The sequence below is a fragment of the Nerophis lumbriciformis genome, linkage group LG29 (genome assembly GCF_033978685.3).
Source record: "Nerophis lumbriciformis linkage group LG29, RoL_Nlum_v2.1, whole genome shotgun sequence".
In the NCBI taxonomy this organism is placed as follows: domain Eukaryota; kingdom Metazoa; phylum Chordata; class Actinopteri; order Syngnathiformes; family Syngnathidae; genus Nerophis; species Nerophis lumbriciformis.
Genome location: NC_084576.2, coordinates 19,998,553 through 20,017,015, shown reverse-complemented (window position 1 = coordinate 20,017,015; position 18,463 = coordinate 19,998,553). Strand labels below are relative to the sequence as shown.

The 18,463-nt window shown below is 38.2% G+C and overlaps 2 protein-coding genes across 4 annotated transcripts; both read left to right on the top strand.

Moving 5' to 3' along the window:
• Positions 1-1,761: 1,761 nt before the first annotated feature.
• Positions 1,762-7,754, top strand: uqcc6 (ubiquinol-cytochrome c reductase complex assembly factor 6). 3 transcript variants are annotated; one of them, XM_061924353.2, is made up of 3 exons: positions 1,762-1,815; positions 2,303-2,449; positions 7,246-7,754. In XM_061924353.2, exons 2-3 carry the CDS (start codon positions 2,342-2,344, stop codon positions 7,366-7,368), a joined length of 231 nt encoding a protein of 76 aa, XP_061780337.1. In that variant the 5' UTR covers positions 1,762-1,815; positions 2,303-2,341; the 3' UTR covers positions 7,369-7,754. The 3 variants fall into 3 exon arrangements, with proteins under 3 accessions (XP_061780337.1, XP_061780336.1, XP_061780335.1); XM_061924352.1 differs by having other exon boundaries at positions 1,781-1,913; XM_061924351.1 differs by lacking the exon at positions 1,762-1,815 and adding an exon at positions 1,929-2,094.
• A 2,606-nt stretch (positions 7,755-10,360) lies between these two features.
• Positions 10,361-16,790, top strand: efcab10 (EF-hand calcium binding domain 10). Its single transcript, XM_061924354.1, has 4 exons — positions 10,361-10,485; positions 14,928-15,095; positions 15,168-15,258; positions 15,320-16,790. The coding sequence occupies exons 1-4, from the start codon at positions 10,383-10,385 to the stop codon at positions 15,363-15,365; spliced, it is 408 nt and encodes a 135-aa protein (XP_061780338.1). The 5' UTR covers positions 10,361-10,382; the 3' UTR covers positions 15,366-16,790.
• The last annotated feature ends 1,673 nt before the right edge of the window (positions 16,791-18,463 follow it).

Here is an 18,463-nt window from a genome sequence, read left to right as displayed (position 1 = left end):
AAATTTTTATGATGAAAGTGCCTTAGATTTTGTGTACATTCTGAATATATGTTTGTTTGTACAATTCTTCAATTAAAAAAAAAAAACAACAAAAAAAAAAAAAACACAAAGACCATTTAAACTTTGTGGGCTCTGTGCGTACCGCCCGCCACCTGATGGTTGGGAGATACAAAACAAAGATCATTCAAAATTATAATTGATGGTAACATAGAAATACTTATCAATATTAGTATGCTTCAAGCTAAAAAAATGTATACATCATTGTCGATTTCTGAAAGTAAAACCTACATTTTCCCATTGGCTTAATGCTTTCAAATTATCAATTAAATCTTGGAAAATGGTTAAAAATACAAAAGCCCCTAAATTGATATCTTTATTGGAGAAATATAAAATAATTTAGATTAGCCTTTTTTTCTTTGTATTTTGCATCTTATACTGTTTTCTATTCTTTATTTAAGTTTTTTACTTTTTTTTTATATTCTATTTGTATGTGCTTTTATTCTCTTTCCTTGACATTTTTTGTTACAGACAATAATTGCTCCACCTGGTGGATGTTGAAAATTGTTATGATAAAAGTGCTTTAGATTTTGTGTACATTCTGAATATATGCTTGTTTGTACAATTGTTCAATACAAAATAAAAAAATAAAATAAAATAAAAAAACAAAGACCATTTTAAACTTTGCGGGCTCTGTGCTTACCGCCACCTGGTGGTTGGGAGGTGACCTGCCGGGGCCGGGAACGCCATACAAAACAAAGAAAATGCTCGTCAATATTATTATGCTTCAAGCTAAATTTTTTATACATCATTGTCGATTTCTGAAAGTAAAACCTACATTTTCTCATTGGCTTAATGCTTTCAAATTATCAATTAAATCTTGGAAAATGGTTAAAAATACAAAAGCCCTTAAATTGATATCTTTATTGGAGAAATATAAAATGATTTATATTAGCCTTTTTTTCTTTGTATTTTGCATCTTATCCTATTTTTTATTATTTATTTAAGTTTTTTCATTTTTTTTATATTCTATTTGTATTTGCTTTTAAATTTGTTATGATGAAAGTGCCTTAGATTTTGTGTACATTCTGAATATGTGTTTGTTTGTACGATTCTGGGCTCTGGATCTTTCTGTGTGGAGTTTGCATGTTCTCCCTGTGACTGCGTGGGTTCCCTCCTGGTACCCACCTCCAAAGACATGCACCTGGGGATAGGCCCCTCCCACCTCCAAAGACATGCACCTGGGGATAGGCCCCTCCCACCTCCAAAGACATGCACCTGGGGATAGGTTGATTGACAACACTAAAATGATCCCTAGTGTGTGAATGTGAGTGTGAATGTTGTCTGTCTATCTGTGTTGGCCCTGTGATGAGGTGGCGACTTGTCCAGGGTGTACCCCGCCTTCCGCCCGAATGCAGCTGAGATAGGCTCCAGCACCCCCCGCGACCTCAAAAGGGACAATTGGTAGAAAATGGATGGATGGATGGATGGATGTACAATTGCTACACACAAAAAAAACAAAGCCCATTTAAACTTTGCGGGCTCTGTACTGACCGCCACCTGGTGGTTGAGAGGTGGCCGGGGAACGCGATACAAAAACAAAAGGCAAATATTAATAAATAAACACATTTATAAACAATAACGCAACCTAAACCTTAATGTGTTTTGGTGAAGTTTAACAAAAAGTTGTATTTTGTCTAGAATGTTTTGTATAAGCCTCACCGCTAGCTGGCGACAAGCTTAAAAGGCCTTTTTATTCTTCCCAGTCGAAGAACACTGCGACCAAAGATCGTTTACGAATGTGCGGTGTATCACTCGGTAGGAAATCCTTTAAAATCGTTCAAGTAATATCTTTACAAGTTTTACATGTTTATTTACATACGTAGCACACTTTCTTCCTCTTATAATAATCACAGGTAATTACTTATTTAACAACCATGTGGACGTTTCATAAAAAAGCCAAAGAGTAGGTGCTCTGTATTGTGAAACTCCATTTATGCGATCTGTGATTTGCTCTTGTGTCCTGATGTTTGGTAATGATTACCGAATAGCGTTTTTTAAACTTATTTTCCCACATACTCTACTGAAATAAACGAGGTATGTATTAAATTCGGTGGACTACTTGTATGTTATTGTGGTCCGGCTCCTTTGTTAATGTTCTGTGCGCTAGCCGCGAGGTGACATCAGGGGTTAAAGCAGCTAGCTTGGCAGCTAGCATGTTGTTGTTGTTCAAGTATCAATGTGGAGTGGTGCCGTTTTGGAAACAAACCAAGTTTTTATGTAATGATTGCATTTGTCCTTTAAGGGTGTTCCAGCCCGAACCACATCCCTCCGAGCTGAGAACATGCCTGCTGGGGTGTCGTGGACTCGCTACCTGAGGATGTATGGAGCAAGCATGCTGGCACTGTTTGCAGGGGCGCAGGTGGTCCACCAGTACTACTTACCAGACTTGGTGAGAAGGCATGATTCATTATACCATTAATAAATACTTGAATAATACTAACATTTAGACGTGGGGTAAATAATCGATTTTTAATATCTTGATCGATATTAAAATGTGACTCACTCGATGGAAAGTTAGACTTGGACAAACTTTATTGATCCACAATGGAAAATGTTCCACATAGTAGCTCAGTTTCAAAGGATGGAAAGGGTAAGGATGGAAAGGATAATGCAGGTATTAAGTAGACTTAAACCCATCCATCCATTTTCTACCGCTTGTCCCTTTTGGGGTCGCGGGGGGTGCTGGAGCCTATCTCAGCTGTATTCGAGCGGAAGGCGGGGTACACCCTGGACAAGTTGCCACCTCATCGCAGGGCCAACACAGATAGACAGACAACATTAAAACAATTGTAGCAATATAAAATATAACATATATGTAATATTTACATAATATATATACCAGGGGTCGGGAACCTTTTTGGCTGAGAGAGCCATGAAAGCCAAATATTTTAAAATGTATTTCCGTGAGAGCCATATAATATTTTTTAACACTGAATACAACTACATGCGTGCATTTTTAAGTAAGACCAACATTTTTAGAGTACAATAAGTCTCTTATTCTTTTTAATAACATTGTTATTCTGAAGCTAACCAATAATAAATAAAATACTTCTTACCTTTAATGCAACTTCTTGAACAGTAGAAAACGGATGGATGGATTAAAATGCATGAGAATGTTTTATATTTTGAACGTTATTTTTAACACTGTGATTACCAGCTGAATTATTCATTACTTAAAGTAAAGTTAAAGTACCAATGATTGTCACACACACACTAGGTGTGGTGCAAAATTTTCCTCTGCATTTAACCCATCCCCTTGTTCACCCCCTGGGAGGTGAGGGGAGCAGTGGGCAGCAGCGGTGCTACGCCCGGGAATAATTTTTGGTGATTTAACCCCCAATTCCAACCCTTGATGCTGAGTGTCAAGCAGGTAGGTAATGGGTCCCATTTTTATAGTCTTTGGTATGACTCGGCCGGGATTTGAGATTGATCTGAGAGCCAGATGCAGTCATCAAAAGAGCCACATCTAGCTCTCGAGCCATAGGTTCCCTACTCCTGATATATACATTTATTGAACATCAAGTAACATCAAGTTGTATACATTCAAACTCAATAACATAAAATAACATCAAGTTCAATAATGAATAAAATAACTGTGCAGCAGTGGTATAACTTGCATCAAGTTCAATAAGAAATAAAATAACTTGCATAAAGTTCAATAATAAATAAAACAAAAGTGTTATAACTTGCATCAAGTTCAATAATAAATCAAATACAAGTGTTATAACTTGCATCAAGTTCAATAATAAATCAAATAAAAGTGTTATAACTTGCATCAAGTTCAATAATAAATCAAATAAAAGTGTTATAACTTGCATCAAGTTCAATAATAAATCAAAAAAAGTGTTATAAGTTGCATCAAGTTCAATAATAAATCAAATAAAAGTGTTATAACTTGCATCAAGTTCAATAATAAATCAAATAAAAGTGTTATAACTTGCATCAAGTTCAATAATAAATCAAATAACTTGCATCAAGTTCAATAATAAATAAAATAAAAGTGCCACTTTGCAATCTTTGCAAAAAAAAAGAGGAGCTATGCATTTGGCAAGACAGGGCAAGTGACAGCACTTTGCCCCGGGAGAGCCACTTTGATTCACTGTGAAACAGCACGGCCGTATGATCAGCTCCCATTTCCTCATACAGTGCAGAGAACAGTCACGCTTTCAGTGGTCGTGTTTTGATCAAATGTACCGCGCTCACAACATGTTAAAACCTCATTGAGTTCGGGGCTGAGCTGCCTTGATGCGAGTGCTTCCCGGTGAATGACGCAGTGTGTCCAATGCGCATTTGGCGCAACCCTCTTTATTAAAGCCTACAGCCTGTTTCTTGACCCTGCCATGGTCTGTGCGCCATCAGAGCAAAAGCCCACACAGTTTTCCCATTTAGGTCGTGTTCTTTGAGGAAACTGTCCATTATCTTGAACAGCTCATCAGCAGTGGCTCTATTTTTTATGTATTTGCAAAACAGCAAATCCTCGCACAGTGACTCGCCATTCACAAAGCGTACGTATGCGATGAACAGGCAGTCTTTATTGCTGTCAGTAGCTTCGTCCACTTGTAAAGCAAAACGACTTTCTTTTATTTTGTCTACGAGTTGTTCCTCAAGATCACTTGCAATGTCGCATATACGTCTCGCCACTGCGTCGTTTGACAGTGGGACAGCTTTTAATTTTGCTGCGCTTGTCTCGTCAAATTTGTTCCGCTTAGCCCCGCCCCCATTAGTTACTGTTGCTATGTCTGTCAAACTTTCGCTCCTCCAGAAATTTAAAGCCTACAGGAAAAATAAGTAATTTACATTTATTTATATAGCAGATTTCACAGACAGAATCACAAAGTGATTTACAGTGTGTATAGAAAATGAAAGCATAGTAAAAAAAAAATCTAAGAATATAATAAAAAAAAAAAAAATTAAAGTGAAATTTCCTCCCGTTCCTCGCGCCCCACCTGTCATGTCTCTATTCCCCACCAGTGGGGCGCGCCCCACACTTTGAGAAACGCTGCTGTATGGCGAGTGATTATACAGCTGGATGGAGTGCGGAATGAAGGAGTTCTTGAATCGAACACTGTGGGAACAAAGGTGAAGGATCCTGATGGAGTATGAGGGACAGCGTACCTCATACTCCAATTGTCTGGTGCAGGATGGCAGGATTGTCCATGATGGCGAGCAGTTTGTCCAGTGTCCCACAAATGCCTCAAACTGCAGGCCAATAGTTTGGCCGGCTTTCCGGATCAGTTTGTCAGTCCGGTTTAAGTCCCTTTTGCTGGTGCTACTGCCCCAACAAACCACATGAAAAAATATCTCCAACAGCTTGCTGCACACATTAAAGGACCTAAGCTTCCTCAGGAAAAAGAGTCTGCTCATGCCCTTCTTGTATACAGCTTTGCCGTTGTCCTTTCAGTCCAGTCTGCTGTTCAAGTGGACTCCCAGGTACTTGTACTGCCACCTCCCGCCCCTGGATTTTGATGGGCTCCACAGGGAGCCCATCAAAGTCAAGTCGTGCGTTTTGGTCCAGCTGGCCGGAGACGTTTTTCCTGGTTTATTTCAGTAAGCACTCCATTCATGTCGAAATAGCTTGGCTCCAAGTTCCACCTTTTATAGAGTCTTCAGTTTGACCTCACTCTCTTGGCTTCCGTCTGCTCCAACGTCTCACTCTTTCTTCGGGCCTGCTTCTAGAAGCAGCTGTTCATCCTCCAGCTTCAAAGTGCATGAAAGTGCTTTAGATTTTGTGTACATTCTGAATATATGTTTGTTTGTACAATTGTTCCATTAAAAAAAACAAAAAAAAACAAAGACCATTTAAACTTTGCGGTCTCTGTGCTTACCACCACCTGGTGGTTGGGAGGTGACCTGCCGGGGCCGGGGAACGCGATGCAAAAACTTTTATAGAGTCTTTACTTAGACCTCACTCTCTCGGCTTCCGTCTGCTCCAACGTCTCACCCTTTCTTCGTGCCTACTTATAGAAGCAGCTGTTCATCCTCCGTATATTCAGCTTCAAAAAGATAAGGTTGTGAATCCTCATTTGTCCAACAATAGTCGTCTTCGTTGTTTATTACCAAGTCTGCCATGATTACAACACATACACCTTTGTTTCTGGAAGTAGGAACACACATTTGTTGCCAGAAGTCCAGACGTGCGCTGCTATGGAAACGGAAATAATTGCGCAGAGGAATTAGTTTCGGCAATGTTTGAAATGATCAAAATACGGTAAATATTGTACTTATTGAATATTGTTATGAACGTGTCTGTTAGTACATTATATATATATATATATATATATATATATATACTTGCAGTGTGTATATAAATTGTTAATGGAGGGTTTTGAAGTTGTTTAGAGCAGTGGTCCTCAACCACCGGGCCGTGGCCCGGTACCGGTCCGTGGACCGATTGGTACCGGGCCGCACAAGAAATAAAAATAATAATAAAATAAATAAATAAAATTTTTTTATATTTTTTTATTAAATCAACATAAAAAACACTATGTACATTATATAGCAATATAGATCATACAGTCTGCAGGGATACAGTCCGTAAGCACACATGATTGTATTTCTTTATGACAAAACCCCCCCAAAAAACATAAACCCCCCCCCCCTTCAACAGTGACTTCTGTTTGCCGCATTTTCCACGCGTCTTTTATCATCTTAAAAATCCTTAAAAACTAATAAAAAAAGACGTGTGTTCTTGCCTCTCATGATTGTGAACGATAGGCAAAATAAAAAAAAATAAAAAAGTGCAGTTTTCTTTTAAGACCATTTATCCATCCATCCATTTTCTACCGCTTGTCCCTCTCTGAGCCGTGGGGGGTGCTGGAGCCTATCCCAGCTGCAGGGTACGATATTGTAGTATTGTAAAAAGAAAAATACCATAGTGTGTAAAAGGAAGTGGCTGTAATGTTAAGCATAAACACATCTACTGTAATTGAACGCAAGCATAATGCTTAAATGTTTTAATCATTTTTATTACAACCAACAAGTATTTTTATGTGCACATAATATTGCAATGATTTGATACAGTCACATACCAGGATATTTACTATGCTGTGACATCCATCATTGCTAGTCCACACAATATTGCAAATTATTACTGCCAAGTTTTTGTTTTTTTAACCTTTACTGATTTGATTAATATCTTATTAATAAATCTGACCTTTTTTTTTTTTTTTTAACCACTTCCATCAGAGTATACCGGAGACGCCGCCAAAGCCTGGCGAGCTTCGGACGGAATTGCTCGGCTTCAAAGTCCGTGAAGAAATGACGGCGGCCATTGAACAGCGACTGGAGGGCAAACAGAAGCTGGACTGATGTGGGGACGTATTTGATAGGACGGATGCTGAATCATCACAACTTTGTCGTTGGCTGCAAAATGACTGTTTGAGCTGTGTCTCCAAAGGGAGTACTTTTGTCCAGTACACTTTAATAAGTGATCAAGATGGCGATGATTGATGGCTGCACACTCGCCATTTGGGGCACTCTCAGTGTGAATGCAGCCGTGCAATACAAAAATGCGAAGTGTAAGTACGGGAGTGCACAGATTCAGACACAGCCTCGATGTTTATTTTTACCTGCACTCTCACACCTTCCATTTCTTGGTAATGCAGGAGAAACGTTGCTTATAGGCCATCGCAGTAAAGCCACTAAATTAATATATATGTTCAAAGATGTCCTAAATAAATGAAATCACTATTTTATCTTTTTCAGCCTTTTTACTGAATCAAAAATATCAAAATGTCTCTCGGCAACCTTTGATTTAAAAAAATACAAATTAATTTGTCAGGATAACCACTTTTAGAATGCATAATCAGTATTTAGTGGAAGGATGGGTTTAGTCATCAGTTTATTTTAAGAATTAGTTGCGTGGAAGTGATTAAGTTATGCTGTACAGCAGTTGCTGCTGTACTGCACTAGTTTGCTACAACCAGCAGGGGCGCTGTTTATTTAGTCTTAACCTGAGTCGTGTATAACGAGAGTATGGCCAACCCGGTTCCAGGCGCTCTCCTCAATGATTGGTCGAACGGCACTCACGTGACTACAGGGCGCCATGACTGCTGCCAACTTAAAAAAAAAAACATAACAAACTAACTTAGAATTGACAGGTAGATCTGAAGTTGATATAGACTCTAGAGATTTAAGTGTTAAGTAAATAATGATGTAGTTACTCACGTGACTACAGGGCGTCATGACTGCTACCAACTTTGGCTGATCCCTTGTGTTTGCGGCGCTTCCTCGTTAGTTTTTCGACGTGTAAAAACGCCATCTTGTGCAGCATTGCGGAAAGACTTGACGTCGCTTTTCCCGCAACCCCGTAAAGAAGTATGGGAAGTGACGTTCGTCGTCAACACTGGACAGCCACCGATTACAGCGTCTCATGCGAGGCGAACGCACGACACGTCGTCAGCGTTTTGTTCATGAGCTAATCCAAATAATAACAGAAGAAATGAACAAATTGAAAGGATGGTTTTGACAAAAACTAAGTTAAACTAAGACAATGTTATTCGGTAACAGCAGAAAAGAAAGTCGAATACAAATAGACGGACATTGAAAGAGTAATGCAAGCATAATTTGGGTGTAATGATATTTATAGTGGATCAATAAAATTGAAGTCTAAAAGCAAAGACATTGATTAAAGTTGAAGTTGTCACACACACACTAGGTTTGGTGAAATTTGACCCATCCCCTTGATCACCTACTGAGAGGTGAGGGGAGCAGTGGGCAGCAGCGGTGCCGCGCCCGGGAATCATTTTTGGTGATTTAACCCCCAATTACAACCCTTGATGCTGAGTGCCAAGCAGGGAGGTAATGGGTCCCATTTTTATAGTCTTTGGTATGACTCGGCCAGGGTTTGAACTCACGACCTACCGATCTCAGGGCGGACACTCTAACCACGAGGCCACTGAGTAGGTTACAAGGTACATTAAACAAGTACATTAAACAGCACAGTGGACATACTTCACGCAAAAGTCAAAATGTATTCCTGATTGTTGGTCCAAAGCTAATGAAGATTTTGGCAAAATAATGGTAATACATTTTGTTGTTTGGTGTATTTTTTAACGTTTCTGGTGACGTTTTAGAGTGCCAGCTTGTTACTAATCACTACATGAGTGCAGTCAAATGTAAAACTAAGACAATGCTATTCGGTAACAGCAGAAAAGAAAGTCGAATACAAATAGACGGACATTGAAAGAAATTATATTTCAAAATAAAAGCATGTTTTATTGTAAATTTTGAATTATATAGACGTGATATTTTTGGTTTATTTTGTCAGGAAAACGACAGCAATTGCATGCATTCGACCACAGCCGCGCACGTCCTTGGTAGCAAAAATGGCGCCTGTTATTTAGTTGGCCATACTATACACGACTGGTCTCGGTAATTAAATCCATGGTAATTAAATTTAAAAAAAGATTGATTTCCCCAAATGAATTGGTTAAGGAAATGTAATAGAACACCACTCCCCAAAATGCAAAATTAGACTTCAACTAACTTTTTATTTTTTAAATCTTTTTTTAATTATTAAAATAAGGACATTCCACTCAAAGGGTGCAATTTTATTTATTTGTTTTATTATTAAAATAAGGACATTCCACTCAGGTGCCCTCAAGGGTGCCATTTTATTTTATTTATTTTTGTATTATTAAAATAAGGACATTCCACTCAAAGGGTGCCATTTTCTTGCCTTCAAAACCAACTTTAAATTATTTTTTCATATTACACGGTGCTCAATTTGTGTACTGGCCTATCTAACATGGCTGAAAATCACAGGAGTGAGTTTTCCAGAATGATCCAATACAGAAAACATATTCAGATGAGACATAATGCCATGTTGACACTGAACATCGATTTAAGATTTTAAAATATAAGAATGGGGTCATGTGTTAGGGCAACAGGACTGAGTGAAAAACACATGGACACAATTTATTGTGATTTTTTTCAACTTTTTTTTGTTGAGAAAAATATAGAAACATTTTAGAAGGATTTAAGTGCTTATATTTGGTAAAGTACAATTTTAGTAAACATGCAACAAATTATATTTTACAGTGTTCAAGGTAGTTTGAGTTAATCTGTTAAATAGTATTTATTTAATAAGCAGTCTGACTCGATCATATTTGATCCACTATTTAAAGCACGGGGTTTTATATTTTTTTCAATATGTTTTAACTGACAGTATGACTGGCAATATACTCTTTTATTCAAGTATTAATCGAACTAAATAAAAAGTTGTTTTAAATAATTATTCTTAGCAAACAGCAAGGCGAAGAGGCAACAGGAGAGTGTTGTCGTCGCCTAGCAACCAACATACGCAAACAAAAGAAGACAAGATGGCGACGGAGCGAGAGAAAGAGGCCGCTGCTTATTTGGAGAAACACAAAGTCTTCGATCTCATGAAAAACTTGACAAGCATGCTCTTCTTTTACAGACCCGGTGAGACTTTTGTCTACGAAGCAATTGTTTTTTTTATGCCTATAGTTCAGCAATGTGTTAACGGTTTGAATAGTTTTGTAATGGCGTCATCTGCAGGGGGGAAAGGAGTACTGCAGCTGTGAGTCCAGCAGAGGGCACGGTCTCTCAAGTCAGCGCCTGAAAATATTTTGATAAGGCATGTGCTGTGTTCACCTTTGCATTTTAATAAGCATATACTACTGTACTAAAATGACTGCCCCCCCCCCCCCCCCCCCTCCCTCCCTCCTGACACCACACTGCGCCTCCTGTGGGGGGCCACACCCTTGCGTATAGGGGCCCCGTTTTGTGTGAAGAAGCTCGTGGAAAATCTCAATTAATGAATGACTGGGCACCTAATTTGAAATGTTTTTAGCCCTATTTTTTCCAATATTCCTAGCCCTTTCCTGCTCCATCACCTGTAAAGAATACAATGTAAAATTTACCTGGACATTCCTATAGCCTCCCTTGGCGCAGTCTAAATACACAGACGTATTTAGATTGAGGAATGTTTCAGAAGGATATGTAAATTCATGTTTGAACTACAATATGCAATTTGTAAATACAGTTAGAATGGTAGGTTATGATGGAAGTGCGTGTGAATGCTGTATGCGCGCAAGTCAAACTGAAATGCTAACCTTAGCATGCCGGCAGTTAGAATGCTACAAGTACCAAGTTACGGTATATGACTCTGAGGCGTACGCATGCAAAAATTAACTAAAAAACAGTACCATGCTAGCAGTTAGCCGTGTCAAGTGCCAAGTTATACACCTCCGAGGTGTATGGTGGCAAAATTAGCGGAACAAAGTAGGCAAGCTAACAGTTAGCATATGTCAAGTACCAAGTTATATGACTCCGGGGTAAACGGTTGCAAAATGAGCAAAAAAGTTATTATGCTAATGTTAGCATTCTAGTATATTATGCTAATGTTAGCATGCTAGTATATTATTAATATACTAGCATGCTAACATTAGCATATTAACTTTTTTTGTGTCCATTTCTACCGCTTATTCCCTTTGGGGTCGCGGGGGCGCTGGAGCCTATCTCAGCTACAATCGGGCGGAAGGCGGGGTACACCCTGGACAAGTCGCCACCTCATCGCAGCTTTTTTGTGTGTGCTAATTTTTAATTTTATTGATGTTATATTTACATTAGCATAATAACAATTAGCATATGGCAAGTACCGAGTTATGTGACTCTGGGATAAGCGGTTGTAAAATTAGCACCAAAAAAAAGTTAGTTAAAGTTAAAGTACCAATGATTGTCACACACACACTAGGTGTGGCGAGATTATTCTCTGCATTTGACCCATCACCCTTGATCACCCCCTGGGAGGTGAGGGGAGCAGTGGGCAGCAGCGGTGGCCGCGCCCGGGAATCATTTTGGTGATTTAACCCCCAATTCCAACCCTTGATGCTGAGTGCCAAGCAGGGAGGTAATGGGTCCCATTTTTATAGTCTTTGGTATGACTCGGCCGGGATTTTGAACTCACAACCTACCGATCTCAGGGCGGACACTCTAACCACTAGGCCACTGAGTAGGTGGTAGGTATATTAGTATGCTAATGTTAGCCTGCTAGTATGTTTACATTAGCATGCTAACAATTAACATACGTCAAGTACCGAGTTATATGCCTCCGGGCTAAACGATTGAAAAATTAGCAAAAAAAATGTTAGTATGCTAATGTTAGCATGCTAGGTTGTTAGCATCTGCATGCTAACAATTAGCATATATCAAGTACCAAGTTATATGAGTCTGGGGAATAAATGGTTGTAAAATTAGCACAAAAAAAAGTCATTATACTAATGTTAGCATGATAACAATTAGAATATATCAAGTACTAAGGTTTATGACTGGGAGATAAACGGTTGCAAAATTAGCAAAAAAAAGTTAGCGTACTCATTTGAGCATGCTCGTAATATCCCTCCAGGATGTCACCATGACACCAAATTCACGCAAATTCAACAAAGCCTCGCAACTTTGTCCAATTCCCACAACTTCCTCATGAATATGCGTAAATTTCGACAATCGAATTTGTCTCTTTATTTGCGTAGACGAAGCGGGAACAACAACGTGTGACAGTATAGCAACTCTTTATTGATCAAATGGCACAATTATCGTCCTTCGGCAGAGCTCATACTTAAGGTCTGGTTCCTGTCTACAACGCTAAGCCTTCTGGGTAATGTAGTATATAAACATTTAGCAACACACTGTCCTCACTTCCTGGTTTTTATGTTTTTATGCTTATTTATCTTTATTCATCCAGGATAAGACCATTAAGAACATTGAAATGCTGACTTAGCAAAGAGGCATTGATCTCTCATTGTAATATTTTATTTACTAACAGAAATCACTGCTATAGATTGCTATCCAAAATTCACAAATGTTCCTAACGAGCGGGGGTGGACGTGTTGGCGTTGTTACTTTTATAGGCGACGGAATTCTGCCTGTACTGCCGTAAAATTTGACGGTGCCAATACGAAGGTCCCGAGTAGTCCTGAGTTCAATCCCAGGCTCGGGATCTTTCTGTGTGGAGTTTGCATGTTCTCCCCGTGACTGCGTGGGTTCCTTCCGGGTACTCCGGCTTCCTCCCACCTCCAAAAACATGCACCTGGGGATCGTCGTCGGCGATCACTCGAAACGAGTATGATTGTCCTCCTGGTGGTGGGACTGCCTTCAGGAGAACGCCTGTGCGTGGAATCTTTTAAAGTGGGGAGCCACCACACTGTCCTTGGCAAAGAGAAGGCCAGGGCATACTTGCCAACCCTCCCGAATTTTCCGGGAGTCTCACGAATTTTAGTGGCTCTCCCGAAAATCTCCCGGGACAACCATTCTCCAGAATTTCTCCCGATTTCCAGCCGGACTTAAGGCACGCCCCCTCCAGGTCTGTGCGGACCTGAGTGAGGACAGCCTGTCGTCACGTCCGCTTTTCCTTCATATAAACAGCGTGCCGGCCCAGTCACGTCATAACATCTATGGCTTTTGGAGAGTGCACCACTGCACACACAACAAGAAGGTGACGAAGCAGAAGAACGAAGAAGAGACAGTCATGGCGACGACGAGTGACAGAGAATAGAACGAGGATGGACAATTCAACCCTAAACTCACTCCTTTCCTGCAAATTAAATTTCACAGATGCTGCCCATACCTATGCTCCTTCAAAGGCTGTGCTACTGGCTGCAAAGCATTGCACTTTCAAATACAACAATGAGTAGAGGAGTGTTCTATATATATACATATATATATATATATACATACATATATATTATATATATATATATATATATATACATATACATATATATATATATATATATATATATATATATATATATATATATATATATATATATATATATATATATATATATATAAAAGAAATACTTGAATTTCAGTGTTCATTTATTTACACATATACACACACATAACACTCCTCTACTCATTGTTGTATTTGAAAGTGCAATGCTTTGCAGCCAGTAGCACAGCCTTTGAAGGAGCATAGGTATGGGCAGCATCTGTGAAATTTAATTTGCAGGAAAGGAGTGAGTTTAGGGTTGAATTGTCCATCCTCGTTCTATTCTGTGTCACTCGTCGTCGCCATGACTGTCTCTTCTTCGTTCTTCTGCTTCGTCACCTTCTTGTTGTGAGTATATATATATATATATATATATATATATATATATATATATATATATATATATATATATATATATATATATATATATATATATAAAATACATATATATATATATATATAAATAAAATAAATACTTGACTTTCAGTGAATTCTAGCTATATATATATATATATATATATATATATATATATATATATATATATATATATATACTTGAATTTCAGTGAATTCTAGCTATAAATATACTCCTCCCCCTTTAACCCCCTCCCCCAAAAAAATCTCCCGAATTCAGAGGTCTCAAGGTTGGCAAGTATGGGTCAGGGTCCAATGGCATGGAGACCAAGACAATTGGGGGCCCATCTTTGCTGCAGCCTTCTTCCGTCTTTGTGACCGTTGTGGAGCTTCCATGCAACCATCATCCGCCCACTCCACCGTTGAGGTCTTACCTGGGGATAGGTTGATTGGCAACACTAAATTGGCCCTAGTGTGTGAATGTGAGTGTGAATGTTGTCTGTCTATATGTGTTGGTTAGGGGTGTACTCCGCCTTCCGCCCGAATGCAGCTGAGATAGGCTCCAGCATCCCCCGCAACCCCGGAAAGGACAAGCAGTAGAAAATGGATGGTTGGATATTTCAATAGGTTTGTTGCAGGCGACGCTTCATGGAAAAAACTACTTCCGAGTTAGACGACATACCATAAATAGCAACACTGCCATCTAGTGTCTTTGAAGTGCAACTGCATTGCTAACTGGCAAGTACTGACTGAGCTGTTTTTTTCCCCTGCCATTCAGAGGACCCCAAAGAGTTTCTCATTGAGAAACTGGAACAGCTCAAAGAATCCCGAGACAGTGCCGGTGCAAAAGCGCCAAGTCTGCTCAGCCATGCTAACCTGGTCGCAGCCTTTGGGATCGTGGACCCGGCTAATGACAAACATGTCACTTTTGCACAATACAAGCAGGGTGAGTGCACTCCCGACGCTGCCGCGAACAAACGCTCCACGATTCAAACCAATGCATGTGTTTCCTGCGCAGCGCTCATCTCCTTGGGCATGAAAGACATCAATGAGTGTCCCGAAGGCGCAGACGAAGACAAAATATCCTACGATACTTTTATCGACGAAGGGTAAGAGAGCTCTGCTCAAATTCAGCACTTTCTGCACGTTTTTATCGTCTTCTCGTCGCAGGATGCAGAGCCTGGAGAGATGCTCAGCAACGTATGAACCACGTTAAACGATTCAGTGCACTGTTTCTTGACCTGCGAGCGCCCCCTAGAGGCCCACCAAAAAATATCTGTTTCCAAGCTGTGGTCTGCCCAGGCCGTAGCGGCGCTCGATTGTAATACACTTTTCCACCACTCGGGGCAGTAATGAAAATACCAAGACAACAAAAGAAGTCTGGAGCTAAAATTAAGCGCAAAAATTATGACTTAAGTGGTGAAGCTGTGTTTTATTCGCTTTGTTTAGTTAAAACATATTCATTATTAATTTAGTTTATTTAGTTTATTTTTTGTCAATTATTATTATTTAGAATCTCTTGCAGTATTTTTCTAATCAGCCTGACCAAAGTCTAAAGTTTTTGTGTTAAATAGATATTACTCTTTGTGATCAACACACATTTCATATCATCTGACAAGGTAAGTTAGATATAATTAAAATCAAGAGTAAGATTATTAAATCAGTGTCAATATTTGAATGGGCCCCTCTAGTGGAAAAGTTGGGCCCGATGTCAACGTTAAACGATTCAGTGCACTGTTTCTTCACCGTCAGCTCCCCCTGGAGGCCCACCAAAAAATATGTTTCTAGGCCGTAGCTGCGCTCAATTGTTTTGCACTTTTCCACCACATGTGGCAGTAATGACAATACCAAACAAACAAAAGAAGTCTGGAGCTAAAATTAAGCGCAAAAATGATGACTTAAGTGGTGAAGCTGTGTTTTATTCGCTTTGTTTAGTTAAAATATATTCATTATTAATCTAGTTTATTTATTTTATTTTTTGTCAGTTATTATTATTTTCAATCCCTTGCAGTATATTTGTTTCATACTTATTTTTCTAATCAGACTGATCAAATCCTAAAGTTTTTGTGTTTAATAGATAATACTCTTTGTGATCAATGCACATTGCATATCATCTGACAAGGTTGTAAACTGCAAGTAAGTTAGATATAATTAAATACTAGAGTAAGATTGTTAAATCAGTGTCCCCTCTGTAGTGGAAAAGTTGGGCCCCGATGTCAAAAACCCTGATTTAGTGCACAGTGAAGTGTTTCTATGCATGTGCATGTTCCCAAAGTATACATTTTAATATGTGCTGTGCATTGTAAATAAATATTAGTACATTTTTGTTGTGTAGAAAAGTATGTAAACAAGTGTATTTTGTGTGTATTTACAATCCGCATATTTTTTGTTGTGTTAGTTCTTGTGTGCAGTTCTTATAGTATTTTTCATTGTAATAAAATCTGTGAGTTTTACCTATTTACGTACTGCTATTTACTACATTGAATGTATTTGTTTTTATGTATAGTTTTTACCTTTTTGTGATTATTTACAGCAGACGTGTCCACGTGCAGCAAGTAACTACATTTTTAATGGCCTTTGGCACATTTTAAAAATACTATTACACAAAAACAACATTAAAAACAGTGAAATTGAACCGCAAACTGATCAAAATGTAACAATAAAAAGTTGCAATGTTGACTCTAATAAGTCAAAGCTGCAGTGAAGTCTTTTTTTCCATTAAACTGTCATTGCTCCAAAATTAATCATGAATAAAAATCAATGTTGTTTTGAATTATTGACTTATTGAAGGCTCCAATGACTTCACATCAAATATTGTATCTATATTTTGGGGGTAAATTATTTCATATTTTGTGTGTTTGCCATTGAAAAAAAACAATGTTTTCAATGACAAAAAGGGCATTAAACAAAAGAATCCAAAACAACAAAAACAACAAAACCTTTTAATCAACGGATAGATCTAAAGTTGATCTGGATATTTAAGCATTGAAAGTAAAAAATAGTGTATTACTTTTTTTTTTTTTTAACAATTTTATGTGTGGGGTCCTTTTAGAACCCGGATAATTTTAGTAGAGTTTTTTTAATTTTAAATTGACATTACTCCAAAAAAAAAATAATGAATGACAATCAATGTTGTTATTATTCAATATTGAAATATTTTTGGGGGGAAATATCCAAAAAGGGTAATAAAACAAACCAAAAACATAAAAAAAAAAAATATATATATATAATCAACGGATAGAGCTAAAGTTGACCTAGAGATTTAGATGTACAAAAATAATGCACAACTTATTTCTAACACTCTTATGAGTGGGACACTTTTGGATCCCAGACACTTTTAAAGGGGTAAATGTTGAATATTTTGTGTTTTTGCCATGAAAACTGAGTTTTCTTAAGCAATAACGACATTTAAAAAAACAATGTTAATATCAACAGATAGCTCTAAAGTGTTGAAAAAAGAATGATATTACTTATTTTTAACATTTTTATGACTGACACCCTTCTGGGTCTATTGGACCAAACTTGAGGAGAGTCCTAAAGGTTAAAAAAACAAAAAACAAAATATATATATACATATATATATATATATATATATACATATATATATATATGTATATATATATATATATATATATATATATATATATATATATATATAGCACGGTGGAAGAGGGGTTAGTGCGTCTGCCTCACAATACGAAGGTCCTGAGTAGTCGTGAGTTCAATCCCGGCCTCGGAATCTTTCTGTGTGGAGTTTGCATGTCCTCCCCGTGACTGCGTGGGTTCCCTCCGGGTACTCCGGCTTCCTCCCACCTCCAAAGACATGCACCTGGGGATAGGTTGATTGGCAACACTAAATTGGCCCTAGTGTGGAAATGTGAGTGTGAATGTTGTCTGTCTATCTGTGTTGGCCCTGCGATGAGTTGGCGACTTGTCCAGGGTGTACACCGCCTTCCGCCCGATTGTAGCTGAGATAGGCTCCAGCGCCCCCCGCGACCCCGAAGGGACTAAGCGGTAGAAAATGGATGGATGGATGGATATATATATATATATATATATATATATATATATATATATATATATATATTTATATATAGTATTGGTTTTTAAAAAACATATATATATATACACATATGCATATATATATGTATATATATATATATATATATATATATATATATATATGTATAATATCTCTATATTTATTTATAAATATCTATTTCGCTCTCTCTCTCTCTCTCTCTCTCTCTCTCTCTCTCTCACTCTCTCACTCTCTCTCTCACTCTCTCATTCTCTCACTCTCTCTCTCTCTCA

Bases quoted from the DNA above. Each gene is read 5' to 3' on its own strand.
- efcab10 (XM_061924354.1), top strand. From the start codon at position 10,383: ATGGCGACGGAGCGAGAGAAAGAGGCCGCTGCTTATTTGGAGAAACAC. The intron at 10,486-14,927 runs GTGAGACTTTTG...CCTGCCATTCAG, and splicing joins GCTCTTCTTTTACAGACCCG to AGGACCCCAAAGAGTTTCTC. The intron at 15,096-15,167 runs GTGAGTGCACTC...TTTCCTGCGCAG, and splicing joins TTTTGCACAATACAAGCAGG to CGCTCATCTCCTTGGGCATG.
- uqcc6 (XM_061924353.2), top strand. From the start codon at position 2,342: ATGCCTGCTGGGGTGTCGTGGACTCGCTACCTGAGGATGTATGGAGCA. The intron at 2,450-7,245 runs GTGAGAAGGCAT...CACTTCCATCAG, and splicing joins AGTACTACTTACCAGACTTG to AGTATACCGGAGACGCCGCC.